Raw genomic sequence first — 25,750 nt, 5'->3', positions numbered from 1 at the left:
GGGTGCAGCAGCATCTATGGGGTGAAGGAAATAGGCAACGTTTCGGGCCAAAACCCTTCTAGGTTTCGGCCCAAAACTTTGCCTATTTCCTTCTGGGTTTCGGCCCGAAACGTTGCCTATTTCCTTCGCTCCATAGATGCTGCTGCACCCGCTGAGTTTCTTCAGCACTTTTGTCTACCTTCGATTTTCCAGCATCTGCAGTTCCTTCTTAAACACGAATAGTCTGGGTGGATGCTTCAAAGACTATATTATTACCAAATGACTATATTATTATTGCACTATATTTGTTATTTATTGAATTTTGTCTTTTTTTTCTCTTCCCCCGTTATATACAATGTTTACATATTTACATATTCTGTGGTGCTGCAGCAAGTGAGAATTTCATTGTCCCATCTGGGACACATGAGAATAAAACACTCTCGACTTGAACTAAGATGAATTTGGCTGCTTTAATTGATCCCCTCACTTATCAAATGAAGAAACAACGACTGCCACAATTTTAAACGCAGGGGAGGAAATTAATTTTTTAAATGTTCAATCAACTGTGGTATTCAGAAGCAAAATGTATTTTATTCACTTATGATTTTTCTGTTTCATTTTTTTACTTTTTCACATTCTAATAATAATAATATATTTTATTGTCATTGCACATATGTGCAACAAGATTTGGTATGCAGCTTCCATCCGATGTCATAACTTAACAACTAATAACATTTAGATTTAGATACCCCGAGAAACATGATTTATAAAAGGACAGTAAAATCGTAAAACAGTCTAAAGTGCAAATGTGTCTGTGCGACGTGACCATCCGAGGGAGACAGTTTCTGAATTGAGTTGTGTGCTCGAGGAAGCTGATTGGATTACCATCAGTTATTCAACATCTGATTTTTTTCACAACTTAAGAAATATTTTGGTTGTGCTCTTTCCTCATCGCAACGGCTGTTTTATTTGCTAAAGGTTTATCCTGCTAATATGTAAATTTGAGAATGGGTATCTATATTTGTTCACACTGGCATCTCACATGAACCAGCAATCTGTTCCAGGTCAACAAAGCCTTGGGCAAGTTGAGGCTTTCATGATTAAGCAATTTGTTCAGATGAAACATAGGTGCCAGAGGAGGCCATTCGGCCCTTCAAGCCAGCACCGCCATTCAATGTGATCATGGCTGATCATCCACAATCTGTACCCCATTCCTGCCTTCTCCCCTTATCCTTTGATTCCGCTAGCCCTGAGCTCTATCCAACTCTTTTGAATGCATCCAGTGAATTGGCCTCCACTGACCTCTGAGGCAGAGAATTCCACAAATTCACAACTCCCTGTGTGAAAATGTTTTTCCTCATCTCAGTTCTAAATGGCCTACCACTTATTCTTAAACTGTGGCCCCTGGTTCTGGATTCCCCCCAACATCGGCAACATGTTTCCTGCATCTAGCGTGTACAATCCCTTAATAATTTTATATGTTTCTATAAGATCCCCCTCATCCTTCTAATTTCCATTGAATACAAGCCCAGCTGCTCCATTCTTTCATCATATGACAGTCCCGCCATCCTGGGAATTAACCTGGTGAACCTACACTGCAATCCCTCAATAGCAAGAATGTCCTTCCTCAAATTAGGAGACCAAAACTGCACACAATACTCCAGGTGTGGTCTCACTAACTAGAGCCCTGTACAACTGCAGAAGGACCTCTGCTCCTATACTCAACTCCTCTCGTTATGAAGCCCAACATGCCATTAGCTTTCTTCACTGCCTGCTGTACCTGCATGCTAGTTTAAAACATGTTTTTTATTGTTCTATACGACTCCCACCCAAAAGAACTTCAAGTTCTTACTAAGAAAGTGACAAAAACTACTAATCTTATTGTTCATCAATTTGATCAATAAATAAGAATTTATAAAAGCGAGCTCAATGAATACATTTTACACGGTCTCACGTAATTCTCATATCCTGAGCAAGTGAGTGATTATTTCTTTAATTGCTCCTGCTTCGATCTAACTTGGACCTGAAGAGCCATATGGCCTGCTGTTTTGTCATCTGTCTGCAGATGTTTCTCCTACATAGAACATTTCAGACAACAGCAAGCCTTACCTGCGAGGAGGGATACATTGTTGAACTTCTTCTCCAGTTTGCTGAGAAGAACAGAAGTGAAGCTGTCTGCGGCCAGGCGACCGACATCCTGTGTACATTGGTCGTATACCACCACCTCCTGTGTGACATCAACCTCAATCTGTAACGGTGATGGGGGCAGTTATTAAAAAGTAACCCCTCCCCCCCACTAAAGTCAATGCAACTTGACATCAACATTTTATTTGCTATTGCCTACGTGTCCCGGTTGTAAACGGTGCAAGTTTGTGAATCGCATGGATATTATTATTCAACATTTAGCGTCATGATCTGGAACCAACCAGCCATGAGGAAGTCAAATCACAGCCTTCAGAAGGTCATTGGTTTTTTGTAACAGCGGGAAGATAATTACAGGCCTGTGGGATTAAAGGGGGACTTGTTCTACTAGGAGTCTACATTGAACATATACAGTAAAACACAGGAACAGGCCCTTCGGCCCACAATGACCGTGCCGTACACGATGCCAGGATAAACTCATGTGCATACATAGATACATAGAAAATAGGTGCAGGAGTAGGCCATTCGGCCCTTCGAGCCTGCACCGCCATTCAATATGATCATGGCTGATCATCCAACTCAGTATCCCGTACCTGCCTTATCTCCATACCCCCTGATCCCCTTAGCCACAAGGGCCACATCTAACTCCCTCTTAAATATAGCCAATGAACTGGCCTCAACTACCCTCTGTGGCAGAGAGTTCCAGAGATTCACCACTCTCTGTGTGAAAACGTTTCTTCTCATCTCGGTCCTAAAGGATTTCCCCCTTATCCTTAAGCTGTGACCCCTTGTCCTGGACTTCCCCAACATCGGGAACAATCTTCCTGCATCTAGCCTGTCCAACCCCATAAGAATTTTGTACGTTTCTATAAGATCCCCTCTCAATCTCCTAAATTCTAGCGAGTATAAGCCAAGTCTATCCAGTCTTTCTTCATATGAAAGTCCTGACATCCCAGGAATCAGTCTGGTGAACCTTCTCTGCACTCCCTCTATGGCTATAATGTCCTTCCTCAGATTTGGAGACCAAAACTGTACGCAATACTCCAGGTGTGGTCTCACCAAGACCCTGTACAACTGCAGTAGAACCTCCCTGCTCCTATACTCAAATCCTTTTGCTATGAAAGCTAACATACCATTCGCTTTCTTCACTGCCTGCTGCACCTGCATGCCTACTTTCAATGACTGGTGTACCATGACACCCAGGTCTCGCTGCATCTCCCCTTTTCCTAATCGGCCACCATTTAGATAATATTCTGCTTTCCTGTTTTTGCCACCAAAGTGGATAACCTCACATTTATCCACATTATACTGCATCTGCCAAACATTTGCCCACTCACCCAGCCTATCCAAGTCACCTTGCAGTCTCCTAGCATCCTCCTCACAGCTAACACTGCCCCCCAGCTTAGTGTCATCCGCAAACTTGGAGATGTTGCCTTCAATTCCCTCATCCAGATCATTAATATAAATTGTAAATAGCTGGGGTCCCAGCACTGAGCCTAGCGGTACCCCACTAGTCACTGCCTGCCATTGTGAAAAGGACCCGTTTACTCCTACTCTTTGCTTCCTGTTTGCCAGCCAGTTCTCTATCCACATCAATACTGAACCCCCAATACCGTGTGCTTTAAGTTTGTATACTAATCTCTTATGTGGGACCTTGTCGACAGCGTCCAAGTGCATGATCCAGATCCCAACATTCCCAGAACATCTGGGTGGTGGAAGCTCCCCTTCTCCGTTTAACTTTTCTACCACGACCCTACCTTTTGTTTTGCAGAATGCTGAATGAGTTCCACGATTTGCACTTTGTCTTGTTGTAGTCTCCTTTTCATCAACTTTGAGCAATTGATATTCACAGCGTCCAAGAGATGCGAGGCATTGTACTCCACAAAGGAACGACTGTCAATGACCAACACTTTGTCAATGCCATTTTCCAGAAGTCCCACCAGTGTCTCAGCAGTGACCATCTGAGTCCGAGTATTCCCATCATCCATGATGACTCTGTCCGGCTGTCCCCAAATTATGGGTCAGTGAGACTTACAGGATCAGTAACTTCATTCCAGCACAAACCCTAATGATGTCATGCAGGTTGCATTGGATTTGGAAAATTAAAATCCATGTCAATGGTCTAAGCCGCGAACCTTGTCCCTGTTTATGTGGCCCTACTGGACAACAGCCTCAGTGTTGGTTGGCTCAAACACCATCTCTTTGCCAGTACAATGGTTAATTTAAGCTTGCATCATTCTTCACTTCTATCTCACACTCAATATTCCATGTAGAAAACCTGAAAGCAATACAGAGAAGGATCATTAGAAAGGCATCACACCACCATGCAACAAAAAGATGCACGACTCCTAAATATTTACAATTAAATGCATGATTACGTCCAGTTGTTACAGCTAATGTACAGTACAATGCTCCCACATTATACCAGAGATAGGCTGAAATGAAAACATGAAACTGTGATTAAGAAACACAATTCTCAATGTTACTGGCCAACATACTACAGGATTGTAATGTTTAAGAAGGAACTGCAAATGCTGGAAATATTGAAGGTGGATAAAAATGCTGGAGAAACTCAGCGGGTGAGGCAGCATCTATGGAGCGAAGGAATGGGTGACGTTTCGGCCCGAAACCCTGAAGGAAATAGGCAACGTTTCGGGTCGAAACCCGGAAGGGTTTCGGCCCGAAACGTTGCCTATTTCCTTCGCTCCATAGATGCTGCGGCACCCGCTGAGTTTCTCCAGCACTTTTGTCTACCATCCAGACCCGAACCGTCACCTATTCCTTCGCTCCACAGATGCTGCTGCACCCGCTGAGTTTCTCCAGCATTTGTGTCTACCACAGGATTGTAGTAATGTGGCTGGGAGTAATTCAACTACTCAGGCAGCATCTCTGGAGAACATGAGGTGTGACATTTTGTCATAAGGTGCCATTTTCAGACTGAAGAGTCCCGTTCCAAAACATCACCTATCCATATTCTCCAGAGATGCTGCCTGGCCTGCAGAGTTACTCCAGCACTTTGTGTCATTTTTTTGTAACCCACGCCTGCAGTTTCTTGTTTGCCCAGGGGACTCTTGCAGTCGGCCAACACAACACGAGACTGAGAGCGATTTCTGAACTTCCTCAAATAGAGTTTAATGCAGAAATTAAGAATTTACCATCATAAAACTTGAACCAATGGAAACTTCAGCTCAATACAAAAATCCTCTTCCGACAGAATCGGGCAAATGTGAACTAGTGGTCACCGTGATGTCCACGGGTCACGTCGACAGTTTATCACTTTCCTCTCCGGGTGAATCTCCCTGCCGGTTGTGTCAGCAACAATGTTGAATCACTTCCTAACCGCCAACGCCCTTTCCTACAAACTCTAGACTCAAGAGTGTTGATTATCACATTTATCGAAATGGAACACACATTCATGTCTCCGTTGCCATCGGGAAGAAGGTACAGGAGCTTGAAATCTGGAACATCCAGGATCAGGAACAGCTACTTCCCCACAGCCATCAGGCTACTAAAGACGACATCAAACAAGCTCTGAACAATAACAGTATTATTACTATTGCACTTTATCTGTTTATTTATTGTGTACATATATGGTCTATGGTATATAGACACACTGAACTTTCATCTCCTGTTCTGTATTATGTTTACATATTCTGTTGTGCTGCAGCAAGCAGGAATTTAATTGTCCTATCTGGGACACATGACAAGTAAGTAAGTTTATTGGCCAAGTATTCACATACAAGGAATTTGCCTTGGTGCTCCGCCCACAAGTAACAACATGACACACAGCGACTATTATGAATGACTCAGAAAACGCTAAACATTAATAATAATAATAAAACATTAATGATAAAACATCATTGATCAAGCATGTGAACCAACAAAATACCAGATCAAAGGGAGGCTACAGATTTTGGGCTGTTGAGTAGAGCAACTACTCGTGGAGAAAAACTGTTCTGATTAAAACTCTCGACTTGCAGCAGCATAAGTGGTCTAGAAGCACAGAACTCAATAGATAACATGTTCAAGAAGGAACAGCAGATGCTGGAAAATCGAAGGTAGACAAAAATGCTGGAGAAACTCAGCGGGTGCAGCAGCATCTATGGAGCGAAGGAAATAGGCAACGTTTCGGGCCGAAACGTTGCCTATTTCCTTCCGGGTTTCGGCACGAAGCGTTGCCTATTTCCTTCAGGGTTTCGGCCCGAAACGTTGCCTATTTCCTTCAGGGTTTCGGCCCGAAACGTTGCCTATTTCCTTCGCTCCATAGATGCTGCTGCACCCGCTGAGTTTCTCCAGCATTTTTGTCTACCTTCAATAGATAACATAATAGACAAACAAAAACACATTCAATAAATATAAAACCCCAATATTGGTGAAGAGCAAAGCAAAAGCAAAAGCAGCAGCTGAAAGGCTCTGTGGGAAAAGCAGAATGAATGAAGAGTTACAGGATAAATAATGACAGATGGGCGCGGAAGAAGAAGAAGTTATGATAGTGGCAATTAAAAGACTTTTGGAGAGGCATGTGGATATGGAGTATAAGCAGGCAGTTGAGAGTTGATGTTGGCACCATGTTCGGCACAGACACTGTGGGCCCAAGGCTCTGTGTTTGGTGCTGGACTGTTCCCCACTCTATACCCATCTCCTGCCACTAAACAGCATTTCCATTCCAAGTGTCACTGATTGAGTTTTGCCCATCGCTACATGTTTATTTACATCAGAGAGCTTTAACTAACCGCCAAGCTTTTGTGTATGAGGAATGAATAAAAATGAAGACTCTTTTTTAAGATTGATAGTTTTTTTGCCAGACTCATAGAAATTGCAGCAATAAGTGTGTAAGAATTTATGTTTAATATTATATCTAAAAGTAGAACTTAATTGATGTGCAGGGGACAACAAACCCAACAACATAATTAGGATGCATCACAACTTGGCTGGGAACAGCTCCATCCAAGGCCGCAAGAAAACGCAGCCCAGACCATCACACAAACCAACCTCATATTGAGTTAATTTACACCTTGGCAAGGCCAGCAGCATAATCAAGGATGAGTCACACCCTGGCCACTCTCTCTCCCCTCTCCCATCAGGCAAAAGGCACAGAAGTGTGAAAATGCACACCTCCAGATTCAGGAACAGTTTCTTCCCAGCTGTTATCAGGCAACTGAACCATCCTACCACAACCAGAGAGCAGTCCTGAACTACTATCTACCTCATTGGGGACCCTCGGACTATCCTTGATCGGACTTTGCTGGCTTTACCTTGCACTAAATGTTATTCCCTTATCATGTATCTGTACTCTGTGAATGGCTCGATTGTAATCGTGTATTGTCTTTCCGCTGACTGGATAGCACGCAATAAGAGCTTTTCACTGTAGCTCAATACTAAAGATAGACACAAAATGCTGGAGTAACTCAGCAGGACAGGCAGTATCTCTGGAGAGAAGGAATGGGTGACGTTTCGGGTCGAGACCCTTCTTCAGAATATAGGAAAATAAAAATAAATTGAATTCACTAAACTTCTAAACTAAACTAGTAAAGCTTTTACAAAGCAATAATATAATAAATTCATAAATAATAAAGGCCACAAAATGAAACTGGTTGGCAATGCAGTTGGTATCTTTCTATCTATCTACCATCCAAAGAAAAAATACATTTGTGGAGACATGGTCACATTACTATGGAATAAACTGACCTTGAATAAGAGGGTTTAACCAGTTCACAGCAAACTCCGAATGCAATTTTTAAACTATTCCCCTTTGAAATCTGAATTCAATTTATTTTTATTTTCCTATATTCATAAAATGTCAAATTATTTTTCTCAACTGGGGCTAACAAGACCCTTTAACAAACCGATATAAACTGGCACACAGAACCTTCAGCTCTGCCTTCTCGTTGTAATTGAAGGTTAACTAATGAAATCAAAGCAGGTCATTTTAGCCTAGTTTCCTGGTTGGGGAAAAGAGTGAATGGGTGAATCATCGGATCGGCACCTCACCCGATTGTGAGTTTTTGACGCCAATAATGTGCAAAACTGGTTGGGGTGCAAAATGGAGGCTGTTATCCCCAAAATCACACGTTCTTACCAACATCATGCAAATAAACTTGGGCACAATTACTGCATAAACCTGCCGATGCTTCAATAACATTCATGGTATGGGACTTTATTTGATCCATGTACAGTGAAATGCATTTAAAATATGACTTTTTTCTCTAGTATTTTATGTTATTATTCTTTTCTCTAAATAATCAACTAGTTCACACACATAAGCATATACACACGCGCACACACATGCACACACACACACACACTAAAGCATAAATGTTGCATTCAAGTGTAAGTTAAGACTCGCTACAGTATGCACCAGAGTGCACAATTTCAAGCTGAAAAATGCGAAACCTCCCTACCGTGGGAGGGTGGACACCCCCTCCCACACCCACCCCCCCCCCTCCCACACCACCCCCCCTCCCCCTCGGTCACTACGCTCCCTCGCAATTTCTCACTGTCAACTCTCACCCAATGTTGGCAGCCCTGCACACACACACACACACACATGCTGCGCACACACGCACACACACACGCACACACACACACACAAAGCGCGCACACTCATGCACACACACACACACATGCACGCACGCACACACGCCCCTTGTTGATCTACAAACATGGCTTGCATCAAATGAGAGAGAAATGGTGCTTTGAAAGGCAAAGTATCGGTTTGTTTTATTTAGCACTCTCCACAGGGCAGTTTCCCTCTTTCAATTAAGTACAATGAAAATGTAATTAAAGTCGCACATATCTAATTACAGCAGCAATTAAAAGGTTGTCTGAAATCTGGTCGAGTGGTAACTCCATCTCTCCACACACATAATGCACCAAAAACTACTAATTGAATCCACATACAAACATACTAATATCACCGCTGGAGGTTAGATCCAATCTGGGTTTTGAAAGCCAACAATCAGAAGCAGCAAGAAATGAGGGGAACCTGAGAGGCAACGTTTTCACTCCGGGGGTGGTGGATATATGGAACGGGCTGCCGGAGGAGGTCATTCAAGGTTCAAGGTCAGTTCATTGCCGCATGTACTAATTAAGGTACAGTGACATTTTCAGTTACTAAAGCCGTACTAAGTGAAAAGCAACAAGACACACGGCCACATAAAATAAAATTGAACATAAACATCCACCCCGGCAGCTTCCCTGCACTCCTCATTACTGTGATGGAAGGTAATAAAGTCCAATCTTTCCCTCTTTATTTGAGGCAGCTACTATAACAGTATTTAAATACACTTGGACAAGCACTTGGATAGGAAACATTTAGAGGGATATATGGGCCAAACGCAACTAGCTTAGATGGGGCATTAAACTGGAGACACAAGGAAACGCAGAAGCTAGTTTACAAAATAAAAACACAAAGTGCTGGAGTAATTCAGCAAGTCGGGCAGCATCGTATGGGAAGGCAACGTTTCAGGTCGAGACCCTTCCCGAGTCTGAAGAAAAGTCCCGACGCGAAATATCACCCATTCATGGGATGTCAGGACTTTCATATGAGGAAAGACTGGATAGACTCGGCTTGTACTCGCTAGAATTTAGAAGATTGAGGGGGGATCTTATATAAACTTACAAAATTCTTAAGGGGTTGGACAGGCTAGATGCAGGAAGATTGTTCCCGATGTTGGGGAAGTCCAGAACTAGGGGTCACAGTTTAAGGATAAGGGGGAAATCTTTTAGGACCGAGATGAGAAAAACATTTTTCACACAGAGAGTGGTGAATCAGTGGAATTCTCTGCCACAGAAGGTAGATGAGGCCAGTTCATTGGCTATATTTAAGAGGCAGTTAGATGTGGCTAAAGGGATCAGGGGGTATGGAGAGAAGGCAGGTACAGGATACTGAGTTGGATGATCAGCCATTATCATATTGAATGGCGGTGCAGGCTCGAAGGGCTGAATGGCCTACTCCTGCACCTATTTTCTATGTTTCTATGTTTCATCTCCTCTAGAGATGCTACCTGACCTGCTGAGTTAATCCAGCACCTGGTGGGTTTGTTTGTTTTTGCATGGGACATGCTGGTCAGCATAGACGAGTTGGGTCGAAGGGCCTGTATCCGTGCTGTATGACTGTCATTGGTGGGTAATGGATGTCAAATCCCCTCACACCACCGATCCTTCACAGCTTCTTCTCAGTTGTGGTTAACCTCAACATCATGTATCTGTACTCTGTGACTGGCAAACCTAAACTGCCCACTTCACACCAGTCAGGCTGCATTCTTGAGCTAGTGTCTACGTGACATTCAGAAACATCTTTTACAGCTGCCTGCCTGCCACCATGGTTAAGGCTGGAATTAAACTTCAGTTTCAACAGGAACTGCAGAAATCCTTTCCAAGCAAGTAAGGATGTCATTGTTGGTACACTTGGCTATTAAACAATCTTGACTTTTGGCATTGCTTTGTCCATTTCAAAAAAGACGTTCTTACAAAGTACTCAAGGCCCTTTAACAGTCCTGTCAAATATTTACAGGCTGCAATACGGATTTCTTCAGGGTGGAATGTTGGGTCTCTAGAGGACAAAAGCTGCCTGCTGAAGTCTGAGAATGTTTACAGCAGAACACATGCTAGTGATGGAAAATAAATCCCAAGCCCCGTCTCCACAACTGCTCTTCATCCCATTCTTAAAGATTTCCATTCATTCATCAGCTTTCTCTCGTAAAGCTGGCAGCCTCCATAAAACAAGCTGACTGAGCACTCCGCTGCACGCAGGCTTCATTTTAAACCCATCTTAATGGCCATGAAATAGAGTGAAGTCTCAGCCCTTACGTCTCGCCCAAGAATTGCAAATTGTGGAGCTAGAGGAAAGAATGGAGGTGGAAGGTGAAGGGTGTGGGAGAAATACCCCTTGGGTCTAGGTGGGGCACATAAGCTCATAAAGGATAGTAGAATTATGCCATTCGGCCCATCAAGCCTACTCCGCCATTCGATCATGGCTGATCTATCTCTCTATCTCGAAGGGCCCAATGGCCTGCGCCTGCACCTATTGTCTATTGTCCTAACCCCATTCTCCTGCCTTCTCCCCATAACCTCTGACACCTGTACTAATCAAAGATCTATCTATCTCTGAATCATCCGATCAGCAGAGAATCGTCTGATCAGCAGAGAAGGTTATTGGCTGCAACCTTCCCTCCACTGATGAACTGTACACTGCAAGGGCCAGGAAGCGAGCGGGCAAGATCATCTCTGACCCCTCTCACCCTGGCCACAAACTCTTTGAACCACTTCCCTCTGGAAGGCGACTCCGGACTGTCAAAGCTGCCACAGCCAGACATAAAAACAGTTTTTTTCCACGAGTAGTTGCTCTACTCAACAGCCAAAAATCTGTAGCCTCCCTTTGATCTGGTTGGTTCACATGCTTGATCAATGGTGTTTTATCATTAATGTTTTATTATTATTAATGTTTAGTGTTTTCTGAGTCATTCGTAACTGTCACTGTATGTCATGTTGTTACTTGTGGGCGGAGCACCAAGGCAAATTCCTTGTATGTGAATACTTGGCCAATAAACTTACTTACTTACTTAGTGTAGACAATATTCTCACCAGTGTGAATATGCCAATGACTAGAGGGCGGAGCGGGGTAAAGTTTAAAATGAGATTTACGAGGTGAGTTGTTATTTTAAACACTCTGAGTGCTGGTCTGGAATGCACTGCCAGGGGAAATGGTGGAAGCAGATAGGATTGCAATGTTTAGGAAGCATTTGGCCAGACATAAACAAGCAGGGGATGGAGAGATGGAGCTCATTGCAGACGGATTTGTAGTTTAAATTGCATCATATTGATTGGGGCCACTGGGCCTTGTTCCATGCTGTACTGTTCCATGTTGTATGCAAGGCCATTTGAGTTCAACTACTGGCTTGTCTTCACACTTTCAGTTCATTTGGAAAGAACAACTCCTTGGAGAAGGAATTTGTTGATAAATGTAACAAACCAGATCCGGAATGAGTCAGTGCGACTGGGAAAAGGCCAGAGAAAGTAGCCATTAACTTTAGTCTGCGGGCACATTGGGTCGAGCCGCTGCCTCACAGCGCCAGAGCACCTTGATCTTGGGTGCTATCTGTGTGGAGTTTGCACGTTCTCCCTTTGATCGTGTGGGTGCTCTGGTTTCCCTGCCACATCCAATAGACGTGTGGGTCTGTGACCCTGACCCCAATCTGTAACATTCCTATAAACCTAAACACTCCAGTGATACGGAAAACCTATCAAAATGACACCACCAATCAGCAGGTAGACAAAAGTGCTGGAGAAACTCAGCGGGTGCAGCAGCATCTATGGAGCGAGGGAAATGACTTCTGGTCGAGACTCTTCTTGAGTACAGTCTGAAGAACGGTCTTGACCCGAAACATCACCCATTCCTTCTCTCCAGAGATGCTGCCTGACCCGCTGAGTTACTCCAGCATTTTGTGTCTATCTTCGATTTAAACCAGCATCTAGACAATAGGTACAGGAGTAGGCCATTCGGCCCTTCGAGCCATTCAATGTGATCATGGCTGATCATCCCCAATCAGTACCCCATTCCTGCCTTCTCCCCATATCCTCTGACTCTGCTATCTTTAAGAGCCCTATCTAACTCTCTCCTGAAAGTATCCAGAGAACCAGCCCCCACCGCCCACTGAGGCAGAGAATTCCACACTCACAACTCTCTGGGTGAAAAAGAAACTGCAGTTCCTTCCTACGCATTTCGTCTGCTTCAACTGGGGGAAATAAATCATAATTTCTGCATGTGGTAAGGTGCACACTTCATGACCATCCAACACACAGGACAATTCACGTCGACAGAACAATCAGTATCTGTGCACATCTCAGTAAAACAATCAGGTGCACTTTGAACAAACCAGTAACTGTATTTTCGATGAACTGGCCACAAATCACACAGATTCACATTCTGAACCCTGCCAAACCACAGACATTTTCCTATCCTTCCTCAAGTCTTTGAGTAATGTTCTAGCTAATGTTATCTGCATCGTAAGGCACTACATTAATAACACAGCTCCTTGTAGAATCTCACAGATATTCCATTCCTGTCTATTTCCTGCCTGCCACATCATGTTTTATTGACCATGTTTAAGAAGGAACTGCAGATGATGGAAAATCGAAGGTAGACAAAAATGCTGGAGAAACTCAGCGGGTGCGGCAGCTGAGGAAATAGGCAACGTTTCGGGCCGAAACCCGAAAGGGTTTCGGCCTGAAACGTTGCCTATTTCCTTCGCTCCATAGATGCTGCTGCACCCGCTGAATTTCTCCAGCATTTTTGTGTGCCTTTTGTTTTATTGATCATCCTTACACCAATGCACAATTGTTGGTGATGATACAAGTAGAAGATGCCTCAACACAATGCACATCTAATGAGCCCTAGTGAGACCACACCTGGAGTATTGTGCGCAGTTTTGGTCTCCAAATTTGATGAAGGACATTCTTGCTATTGAGGGAGTGCAGCGTAGGTTCACCAGGTTAATTCCCGGGATCGCGGGACTGTCATGTGCTGAGAGAATGGAGCGGCTGGGCTTGTATACTCTGGAGTTTAGAAGGATGAGAGGGAATTCTTATTGAAACATATAAGATTACTAAGGGTTTGGACACACTAGAGGCAGGAAACATGTTCCCGATGTTGGGGGAGTCCAGAACCAGGGGCCACAGTTTAAGAATAAGGGGTAAGCCATTTAGAACGGAGATGAGGAAACACTATTTCACACAGAGAGTTGTAAGTCTGCGGAATTCTCTGCCTCAGAGGGCGGTGGAGGTCGGTTCTCTGGATACTTTCAAGAGAGAGCTAGATAGGGTTCTTAAAGATAGCGGAGTCAAGGGATATGGGGAGAAGGCAGGAACGGGGTACTGATTCTGGATGATCAGCCATGATCACATTGAATGGCGATGCTGGCTTGAGGGGCCGAATGGCCTACTCCCACACCTTTTGTCTATTGCCTAATCTTACCTAAAATTACATTTCCCTTTAGAAAAAGTCATTCAAAACAAAAATTTGTATTGTAGAGAAATAGAAACTTATTTAGGGACATGCGAGAGATCATGTTTGATATTTCAAAGTTATTTTCCACAGCATGCCGCGTAATAAGAGCAAGACCCATCCCTGAGCTGCTACTCGGTGCAGGAACGAGCATTTTCACATTTCTGGTGTGGGGTTGGACAATCATCAAATGCTGCCTTCAATATTCTCAATTGGTTTAGTTTAGAGATACAGTGTGGAAACTGGTCCTTCAGCCCACCGAGTCCACACTGACCAGAGATCGCCCTTACGTGATTAGTACGGGTGTCAGGGGTTATGGGGGGAACGCAGGAGAATGGAGATAGGATGGAGACAGGAGTGAAAGATGAAAGATAGATCAAAGAAAGATAGATAGTGAAAGATAGATCAGCCATGATAGAATGGCGGAGTAGACTTGAAAGGCCGAATGGCCAAATTCTGCTCCTATCACTTACGACCTTCTCTCCTTTACACCAGGAACAATTTGACAAAAAGACAATGAACCTACAAACCTGCACCTCTATGGAATGTGACAGGAAACCGGAGCACCCAGAGAAAACCCACATGGTCACAGGGAGAACATACATTCTCCGTACACCCGGGCTGATATTACTATATTAAAACTGGATGGATAGATCAGTGACAATTGCTGTATAATGTCAAAAAAGTAATATATTTTGGGGAAAGATATACAGTTTAAATGGGAAATAATGAATGGTGGAGAGGGCCATAGCTAATAAACATTCAAATGTAAAAGTGGGAAAGCATTTTTTTTAAAATAAGCTATTTACTCTGAACCTCATGAATATGCAATGTCATTACACCCTGGTGTATCCGACAATAAACTCATCTAATAAAGGTGGCACCTCATTAATATATTATGGGAAACATCCCATGAAGATGCTGCAGGCGGTTTTACAAAGTCTTTGCTCGGAAACATCAGAAGGCGTGCTTCCAACATTAACTACACGCCACACAAGCTTTTCATTCTGATTATAAAACCTTCATTTTATTTTTTTGCCATCCAACAAACACTGAATGATATCAGTAACTGGCCAAAGATGAAACTATGAACAATATTTGGATCACAGTGAACAAAACTCTTCACAATGTGCAGGAAGGAACTGCAGATGCTGCTTTAAACACAAAAAGGCTGGAGTAACTCAGCGGGACAGGCAGCATCAGTGGAGAGATCATACAGCAGGGAACCAGACCCGTCGGCCCACGATGTCCGTGCCGAACATGTTGTCAAGTATCAAATAGAACAAGTTGTCGTACAACCAAAACCCTGAAGGAAATAGGCAACGTTTCGGGACGAAACCCTTCCGGGTTTCGGCCCGAAACGTTGCCTATTTCCTTTGCTCCATAGATGCTGTCGCACCCGCTGAGTTTCTCCAGCACTTTTGTCTACCTCCACATCCCTCCATTCCCTGCATATCCATGTGGAAACCCAAACGCCTCTTCAACACCAGTGCCTCCACCACCAGCCCTGGCTACAAATAACCAAACAAACACAAATTCTTCACAAAGAATTTGTTTTCAATGATTTGACCCGACAATACAAATTTGATTGCCTGAATTATATTGACAATCTAACATAACATGACAAAGCCAAGGGCCTTTGGAGGTATTGGCTTAATGTTCACAACATATACTTTGAGCTGCTTGGACAGAAAACAGTTCAAGCCTCAGTTATACATCAGACAATGTAGCAGGCGTGGTGAAGCTGCCAAAAGCATTCCTCTTGTACACAAAGACACCAAATACAATGCAATAAGCTTATTTCTATGAATGAGCAAACCCACTGGCTCATAAGCAAATATTTTCTTCTTTCTTGAAAATAGACCACACTCAGAGTTCTGTTTATACATCGAGCTTGGAGCAGAGGAACAGGGCCCTTCGCCTCACAATGTCTGTGCCGAACATGATGCCGAGACCAACTCTTATCTGCCTGCACCTGCTCCATACCCTGCATATCCATGTACCCATCCAAACGGCACACCAACGCCACTATAGTATCTGCCTCCACCGCCACCCCAGGCACCCACCACCCTCTGTGTAAATAACCTGGCCTGCACATCCCTTTTAAACATGACCCCTCTCACCTTAAACCTATGGCCTCTGATGTTAGACATTTCCATCCTTGGGAAAAGGTTGTGGCTGTCTACCCTATCTACACCTCTCATCATTGTATAAACTTTGACCAGGTCTCCCTCACCTTCAACATTACTGAGAAATGGAATTAAAGGGGCCGTCGCCAACAGTCTGTCTGTCCTTTCCGTTTTGTTTTAATTGAATGCATTAAATGTATGTATTTAGTGTTCTTTAGCTTGTTTTATGTGGTGGGTTGGGGGGGGGGGGGGGGGGGGGGGATTGGGAGAAACTTTTTCTAATCTCTTACATAGACAGAGATGTGATTTTTTTTCCGTATCGTATCTCCGTCCGCACTGCAGCCTAACATCGAGGAGTTGGCGGCCTTTGCTGGGGATCGATTTTGAGAGCTCCACCGCGATCGTCTGCGGACTGACCATCACGGAGCCCGTGATCACTTTGCCAGGGATCGGCCTCGGAGCAACCAGGGCGCTCGCGGACTTAACATCACGGAGCTCACGGTCTTTGGTCAGAGACCGACATCAGGAACTCCAAGCCGTGGGAGTTTTGACCACCCTGACGCTGGAGTTTCGCGCATGGACACGGGGGCTTCGATCGCCCCGACAGATAATAATAATAATAATAATAAATTTTATTTGTTGGGCGCCTTTCAGACATCTCAAGGATACTTTACATAGATTAACAGGAATATAAACATATAATCAGAGTAAAATAAATAATAAAGACATCACAGAGACACAAACTAAAAACAGAATTCAGTCCAAAAACAGAAAATCAAAAACACAATGTGAAGAGAGAGCAGCGGCAGCCAAAGCGCGCCAGCGTCCACTCTCCCTTCACGACAGCCATCACGACAGATGGTTCGACTGCGCCGACCGTGGGAGAATAAAGAGGAAGAAGATTAGATTTTATTGCCTTCCATCACAGTGAGGAATGTGGGGAATCCGCTTGTGGTGGATGTTTATGCTAACTTTTATGAAGTTGTGTGTCTTGGTGCTTTGTTTCTGGTATGGCTGTATGGTAATTCGCATGTCACTGTACCTTAATTGGTACACGTGACAATAAAAGACCTTTGAATCCCATAAAGTACATTTCACACTAACACATACTGAAGCATGAAGGATGCATTAATGCGCTTTGATGATTGTTTTTTTTAATGATCACAATAGTACTGCACAATGAACATACCGTATCGCAGTAGGAAACTTTGAAAAGAAAAATGACCTTGTAAAATTCCATAAAGTCTTGTGCGAATCTTAACAGTTACCAGACCTCATAATGTCAACCATTTGCTTTTTTTTAATCATTTGGATCTGAGCCAAAGTTAATTTGAATATGGTTGTATGAAAATTCCAGGTGCATTTCACAGTTATAGGCAGCTTACAAATACAAACGTGTAGGAAGGAACTGCAGATGCTAGTGAAAAAGGGTCTCGACCTGAAACGTCACCCAGTCCTTCTCTCCAGAGATGCTGCCAGTCCCGCAGAGTTACTCCAGTATTTTGTGTCTATATACAAATAGGTGCTATAAAAAGCAGCAAGTCTTGCAAGCCCAATATCATGTTGATTGGATGGTATTCGGGCTCCTCACACCCAGTGTCAGCCAACACAACTGACATGGTTCTATTTGCTCCTCAGTTCCCGTGGGCCTTCATGCTGCTTGATCAGCCCAAACGCAATAACGTGCTGCCTTGGCGTTCAGTTAGACCTTGAACCAAGCTTTAAATCCAACATTACGTCTTATTTATAGAGACACAATCGACTGCAGATGCTGGAGCCTTGAGCAAAATACAACATGCTGGAGGAACTCAGCGGGTCAGCCAGCATCAGTGGAGCGAAAGGTTTTGGGTCAGGGCCATTCTTCACGATAGTCTGAAGTCTAATGTGGCCCCAGCCTCTGACTGTCCACCCCCTATCTATGCCTCTCATCTGTTTATATCCGTCAATCAGGTCTCCCCTCCACCTCCGACATGCCAGAGAAAACAATCCAAGTTTGTCCAACCTCTCCTTGTAGCTGATAACACATTAATCTAATAGCTGAGGAACTTAAAGGAAACGTAGAAACATAGAAAATAGGTGCATGAGGAGGCCATTCGGCCCTTCGAGCCAGCACCGCCATTCATTGTGATCATGGCTGATCGTCCCCAATCAATAACCCGTGCCTGCCTTCTCCCCATATCCCTTGACTCCACTAGCCCCTAGAGCTCTATCTAACTCTCTCGTAAATCCATCCAGTGACTTGGCCTCCACTGCCCTCTGTGGCAGGGAATTCCACAAATTCACAACTCTCTGGGTGAAAAAGTTTTTTTCTCACCTCAGTCTTAAATGACCTCCCCTTTATTCTAAGGCTGTGGCCCCTGGTTCTGGACTCGCCCAACATTGGAAATATCTTTCTTGCATCTAGCTTGTCCAGTCCTTTTATAATTTTATATGTCTCTATAAGATCCCCCTCATCCTTCTAAACTTCAGTGAATACAAGCCTAGTCTTTTCAATCTTTCCTCGTATGACAGTCCCGCCATCCCAGGGATCAATCTGGTGAACCTACGCTGCACTGCCTCAATCACAAGGATGTCCTTCCTCAAATTGGGAGACCAAAACTGTACGCAATACTCCAGATGTGGTCTCACCAGAGCCCTATACAACTGCAGAAGAACCTCTTTACTCCTATACTGAGGAAAAATATGACATTTTGTGCAGTATTTCTTTGCAAAACACCAAGTGCTGGAGAAACGTCAGATAAATCTAAAGAAGGGTCCTGACCCAAAATGTCATCTGGCCATTCTCTCTCCGGATGCTGCCCGACCCGCTGAGTCCTTGTGTTCTGGAAGCTGGTCCTTATTTAAAGAACCAACGTCCTCCCGGCTTAAAATGTAGCTCACTACAATCCCTCCAAAGGTAGCGCTCACATGATCACCTTGAAGATCAATTTCCCCCAATGATTGCTGTCCAAACATCTCCAACAAACTTAAATAAACCACAAACAACATAATCCTTTGATGAGCATCAAAGAGAGAGAGAGATGGAAGATATAACATCAGCGACAGACATTATAAATCATTTAAGGTTGCCTTTAATAGTATCTAGAATACACAGCCCAGAACATATTTTAACCAGCGCCAAACTAGATGCCACACTGAAAACGTAATTTGATTAAAACGCTTTTTCGTCAATACAAATTTATTTCACTTTCAGGTTAATACATGAATCTGGTGCACTAAGCCTAAACTGCTCATCGTCACATCAGGTGAATATTTACACTCTAAAATCCTTGTATATTATCACTGTTTTATTGCTTATGTTGAGTTTAGTGCTGTAGTTAAACTGTGTCTTGAGCAGATGGCCTAGAACAGCCAGCACATGAAGTCACAACCTCAACAGCAACACCGCAGAACATGGAAGATTCATCCATTGTATCATTTCACCACCAAAATCCCAATATAGGTATCAGTTTCCTTTATAAAGATTGTTACGTTTAAATGAAGTAATATATTATTGCTTAACAATTGCTGTAGAGAAAATATCACAAGAATTTGGGACGTCTAACAAGGGCAGGACCTACACAGTGAATGGAAGTGCTCTGGGTAGTGTTGTAGAGCAGAGGGATCTAGGTGTGCAGGTGCATAGCTCCCTGAAGGTGGCGTCGCAGGTAGATAGGGTGGTCAAAAAGGCTTTTGGCACATTGGCACATTGGCCTTCAAGGCAAAAACAGGAAAGCAGACTATTATCTAAATGGTGGCCGACTAGGAAAAGGGGAGATGCAGCGAGACCTGGGTGTCATGGTACACCAGTCATTGAAAGTAGGCATGCAGGTGCAGCAGGCAGTGAAGAAAGCGAATGGTATGTTAGCTTTCATAGCAAAAGTATTTGAGTATAGGAGCAGGGAGGTTCTACTGCAGTTGTACAGGGTCTTGGTGAGACCACACCTGGAGTATTGCGTACAGTTTTGGTCTCCAAATCTGAGGAAGGACATTATTGCCATAGAGGGAGTGCAGAGAAGGTTCACCAGACTGATTCCTGGGATGTCAGGACTGTCTTATGAAGAAAGACTGGATAGACTTGGTTTATACTCTCTAGAATTTAGGAGATTGAGAGGGGATCTTATAGAAACTTATAAAATTCTTAAGAGGTTGGACAGGCTAGATGCAGGAAGATTGCTCCCGATGTTGGGGAAGTCCAGGACAAGGGGTCACAGCTTAAGGATAAGGGGGAAATCCTTTAAAACCGAGATGAGAAGAACTTTTTTCACACAGAGAGTGGTGAATCTCTGGAACTCTCTGCCACAGAGGGTAGTCGAGGCCAGTTCATTGGCTATATTTAAGAGGGAGTTAGATGTGGCCCTTGTGGCTAAAGGGATCAGAGGGTATGGAGAGAAGGCAGGTACGGGATACTGAGTTGGATGATCAGCCATGATCATATTGAATGGCGGTGCAGGCTCGAAGGGCCGAATGGCCTACTCCTGCACCTAATTTCTATGTTTCTATGTTTCATCAGCCAGAGTATTGAGTATAGAAGTTGGAAGGTCATGTTGCAGTTGTATAAGACGTTGGTGAGGTCACATTTAGGGTATTATGTTCCGTTCTGGCCACCGTTTTATAGGAAAGATGTTGTCAAGCTGGAAATGGTACAGACATAGGTTTAAGGTGAAGGGGGGAAGATTTAATAGAAATCGGAGGGGTAACTATTTCCTCACAAAAGGTGGTGGGTGTATGGAACAAGCTGCCAGAGGGGGTAGTTGAGGCAGGGACTATCTCAACTTTTATGAAGCAGTTAGACAGGTACATGGATAGGACAGGTTTGGAGGGATATGGACCAAATGCTGGCAGGTGGGACTAGTGTAGCTGGGACATGTTAGTTGGTGTGGGCAAGTTCAGCCAAAGGGCGGTTTCCACACTGTATGGCTCTCCGACTATGACTCTAATATCGTAGCCTAATGTATTTCAATAGCTTAGCTAAGCAGGCACTGTGCACATTGCAACATTTTATTTCTTCCCGAATCTATCTACTATAATAATCCTGACTTTGATTCCAGGGCCCGTCGGAAACCAGCACCACTGCGTCGCTAATGTTTTCAACGATAATGATTAAAAAATATATATATTCCAAGGCACGGGACAATTGTGGCAGAATTAAGGTGAGAGGGGAAAGATTGAATAAGAAATATAGAGACAACATTTTCACACAAAGGGTGGTGGGTGTATGGAATGAGCTGCTCGAGGCAGTAGTTGAGGCAGGTACTGTCACAACATTGAAAATACGTTTGGGACAGGTACATGGATAGAAAAGGTTTAGAAGGATATGGGCCAAATGCAGGTAGGTGGGACTGGCATAGATGGGGCATCTTGTTGGGCAAGGGCAGGTTGGGTTCGAAGGGCCTATTTCCCTGCTGTATGACTCCGATTGAATTTAGAATAACAAAAACATTTTAAGATTTTGTGATATTCTCCTGATGTTGAGGCGTTGTGGACAACAAAATGTCTATTCATTTCTGTGGCGTGCATTATCAATGTGGCGCGTTGCATTAACCTGCTGCAGTAAAAATCAGATTTTTGCATCACCTGTACTTTCATCTGCAAAGCTTACCTTTGTTTCTTTTTTAAAAGCACAAGCAGACTCCGTATTTACAGTCGATTAGATCTTACTTTCTTTATATTTGCAGTATGGGTTATTGCCCTTGTTGGTGCCAATTCTCAATCAGGCTTCTGTCAATGTGTATCACTGAGGAAGGCTGCACTGGTGGGAGTTGCCAGCTTTTGGACATGCAGTGTGAGAACTGATTTACCTGCACAGGTAGACAAAAATGCTGGAGAAACTCAGCGGGTGAGGCAGCATCTATGGAGCAAAGGTGATGTCGCCTATTTCCTTCGCTCCATAGATGCTGCCTCACCCGCTGAGTTTCTCCAGCATTTTTGTCTAACTTCGATTTTCCAGCATCTGCAGTTCCTTCTTAAACACACCTGCACAGGTAGGTATCCAGGGCCCATTTACACAGCTTTGAATTACAACAAGGAAGTCAGCCTCAGTGTACTAAAGGACATAGGTTTAAAATGAGGGGGGGGGGGAAGATTTAATAAGAATCTGAGGGGCAACTTTTTCACACAAAGGGTGGTAGGTGTATGGAACAAGCTGCCAGAGGAGGTAGTTGAGGCAGAGACTGTGGCAATGTTTAAGAAACATTTAGACAGGTGCATGGATTGGACAGGTTTAGAGGGCCAAACACAGGTAGGTAGGACTAGTGTAGATGGGGCATGTTGGCTGGTGTGGGCAAGTTGGGCCAAAGAGCCTGTTTCCTCGCTGTAAGACTTTTTGACCAGATAAATCTTTCAACTAACATCACTAAAATGGATCAGGTAGTCAATATTAAATTGCTAGCTGTGCAAGCTTTTCATGTGGAAAATAGGTATCCAGTTTCCAATTAAAGTAATTTTACACTCAGCAACCCAGGGAGATAAAGTGGATAGGATTTAAGAAGGAACTGCAGATGCTGGAAAATCGAAGGTAGACAAAAATGCTGGAGAAACTCAGCGGGTGCAGCAGCATCTATGGAGCGAAGGAAATAGGCAACGTTTCGGGTCGAAAACCCTTCTTCAGAACCCTTCCTGTCTGAAAAAGGGTCTCGACCCGAAACATCGCCTATTTCCTTTGCTCCATAGATGCTGCCTCACCCGCTGAGTTTCTCCAGCATTTTTGTCTACCTAAAGTTTATAGATGGGTGGAACATATATATATTTTTTAAATTACACACAGAGTGTGGTGGGTGCCTGGAACACTCTGCCAAGGGTGCTGGAGGATGCTGATATGATAGAGTCTTTTAGATAAGACACTAGGATATGCAGGGATATGGATTATAGGGAGGCAGAGATCAGTTTAGCTTGGCATCCTGGTCAATAAACAATAGGTGCAGGAGTAGGCCATTCGGCCCTTCGAGCCAGCACCGCCATTTAGTGTGATCATGGCTGATCATCCCCAATCAGTATCCCGTTCCTGCCTTCTCCCCATATCCTCTGACTACGCTATCTGGTCGGAACGGACACTATGGGTTGAAGGGCCTCGTCCTGTGCTGTGCTGATCTATGTACGGGTGTCAGGTGTTATGGGGAGAAGGCAAGAGAATGGGGTTAGGAGGAAAAGATAGATCAGCCATGATTGAATGGTGGGGTAGACTTGATGGGCCGAATGGCCTAATTCTACTCATATCTCTTATTATGTTTAACAATGATTAATTTGCTGCAGTGGAAACCTCTTGGCGATTTGCCCTGGAATATGTAATGGTGTTTTTTCTCTGCCAACATTAAGATGCCACTTTTAAACAGCTTGAGATCACTAACTTTAGTGAAACGAGATTGTCCATTCAATATAAAACATCTTCACTCATTCAAACTCACCGAGTCCTCAGGATTAAAAAAAATATTATATGTAGACTTATTTCTAACATACATTTTGACAACGTATATTTCAGATCATGAGTAGAATGAAAACAGGTACAAGTTCCTCAAAATTCCTATTTCCCATTTGACTCCCATCTCTAGTGCTCCATCTTCTCTCCTTACGGCCCTGTCCCACTTAGGTGATTTTTTTTAGGCGACTGCCGGCAAGTACGACAATGGAATTCACCGAAGTCAACACCAGCAACAACCTACGTCACCTGGCAGCAACCTACGACAATCTACGTTAACCTGGCGGCAACCTACAACAATCTACGCTAACCTGGCGACAATCTACGTTAACCTGGCGGCAACCTACGACAACACGTACATCAAGCTACGGCTCATTGGCGTCAAACCAACTGTCGCCGAAAATGTTTGAACATGTTGAAAATCCAGCGGTGACCAGAAAGACGCTACGACTCTTTGGGCGACTGAGGAGACGACTCACGACCGTACAGGTGACACCCCGGTGACCATGTGGTGACAGCCTAGTCGCCAACAGTTGCCTAAAAAAATCGCCTAAGTGGTACAGGCCCATTAGTCAGCTCCTCTGACCCAAGTCCCAATCTCAGCCATTCACTCTCAACATCTGAGCATTCTTCCATTCATTCTCTATAACTCATCTTCTACTTTCTCATTATTTTGTTTAACATTCTTTGTTTCTATCTATCACCTGTCTGAAGTACCTGGAGACATTTTTCTACACTTAAATCAACATAGAAAGGCGTGTTGCTGTTGCAAAATAACAGCTAACCAGTGTTTAAATCTTTTCTATTCTGAAGCAAGTTACTTGTGTTTTGGTCACCTTGTATATTGTTTCAGGTGAGCAATATATGTTCACCTAGCCTCCAGCAAAGGTCTCAATACTTAACCATATACAATTCCTTTTGTGCAGGAACTGCAGGTGTTGTTTTACACAGAAGATAGACACAAAATGCTGAAACGTCACCCATTCCTTTTCTCCAGAGATGCTGCCTGTCCCGCTGAGTTACTCCATCATTGTGTCTATAATTCCTTTCTATACACTTCCATCATCAATGTTTTAAAATCTTTATAATGATAACAATCAAATGCATATTCTTCCAAAATTTAAAGAGTATTCACGACCTACTGAAGTGGTTAGGCGACAAATGGAAAGATCATTAAAACAAATCTGTTCCTGAGGTGGGGGGTGGCACTATTTTAATATTAGAATGTCGATGTAAAGGTGGTGAAGAAGTTGTTGTTGCTGTCTCTACACAGTCCTTCACAACGAGACACATACAAGTTGGAGTTTGTCTTCTGTAAAATTTTATTGATCCAATTAGAAGTTAATGGTCCATTATTTTAACAAATGGAAAGTGCACAAAACTCCTCTTTCGCGGCAATGAATGTAAACTTAGTGAATACGTTTTTGTTGCTGTCTACATACACAGACTGTCCTTCACAAGGAGACCAGACACGCACAGCCCGAGAGCCGCACAAGGCGGCGGGACCTTGTACCCGAACCCTAACCCACATTTAGTCAGATCATTCTGTGGTGGGGGTTTTTTTATTACGTTTCACAAAAAATAAAAGAAAAACGCAAGCGTTTCACAGCAAGAATAGTAAGTAAGTTGCGGCCAACCTTCTCCTCGCCTCGCCACCTCCAACACGTGAAGGGGCCGCCGAGGTCGCTCTCCCTCTCCCCCTCCTTGTCTCTCTCTACCCCCTCCTTGTCCCTCTCTTCTCTTTCCTCCTCTCCTCCTCTCTCTCCCCCCCTCTCTCTATAAATATATCTCTCCCCCCATCTCTACCTCCTCTCCCCCTCCTCTCCCCCCCCCCCTCCTCTCTCTTCCCCCCCCCCCTCTCTTCCCCCCCCTCCTCCCCTTCCCCCCCCTCCTCTCTCTTCCCCCCCCCTCTATAAATATCTCTCTCCCTCTCTCTCCCCCCCTCCTCTCTCCCCCCTCCTCTCCCCCCCCCTCCTCTCTATAAATATATCTCTCCCTCTCTCCCCCCCTCCTCTCTCCCCCCCCTCCTCTCTCCCCCCCCCTCCTCCTCTCTATAAATATATCTCTCCCTCTCTCCCCCCCCTCCTCTCTCCCCCCCTCCTC

General features: G+C 44.0%; 1 protein-coding gene across 2 annotated transcripts in view; it reads right to left on the bottom strand.

The window, feature by feature from the left end:
- The window catches only part of dusp16 (dual specificity phosphatase 16), a 36,371-nt gene that overhangs the window by 10,005 nt on the left and 616 nt on the right, over window positions 1-25,750 (bottom strand). The window contains exons 1-3 of one of the 2 annotated variants that reach the window (XM_033037426.1): window positions 25,285-25,350; window positions 3,879-4,399; window positions 2,089-2,227 (exon numbers count right to left, since the gene is read on the bottom strand). In XM_033037426.1, the coding sequence (XP_032893317.1) occupies window positions 2,089-2,227; window positions 3,879-4,109 (370 nt within the window). In that variant the 5' untranslated portion in view covers window positions 4,110-4,399; window positions 25,285-25,350. Of the gene's footprint in view, window positions 1-2,088; window positions 2,228-3,878; window positions 4,400-25,284; window positions 25,351-25,750 lie in introns of those variants that run through there. The other variant, XM_033037427.1, reaches the window with a different exon arrangement.

Source organism: Amblyraja radiata, chromosome 19 (genome assembly GCF_010909765.2).
Source record: "Amblyraja radiata isolate CabotCenter1 chromosome 19, sAmbRad1.1.pri, whole genome shotgun sequence".
In the NCBI taxonomy this organism is placed as follows: Eukaryota; Metazoa; Chordata; class Chondrichthyes; order Rajiformes; family Rajidae; genus Amblyraja; species Amblyraja radiata.
The sequence above is the reverse complement of the archived record's forward strand: the minus strand, read 5'-3'. Positions and strand labels throughout refer to the sequence as shown.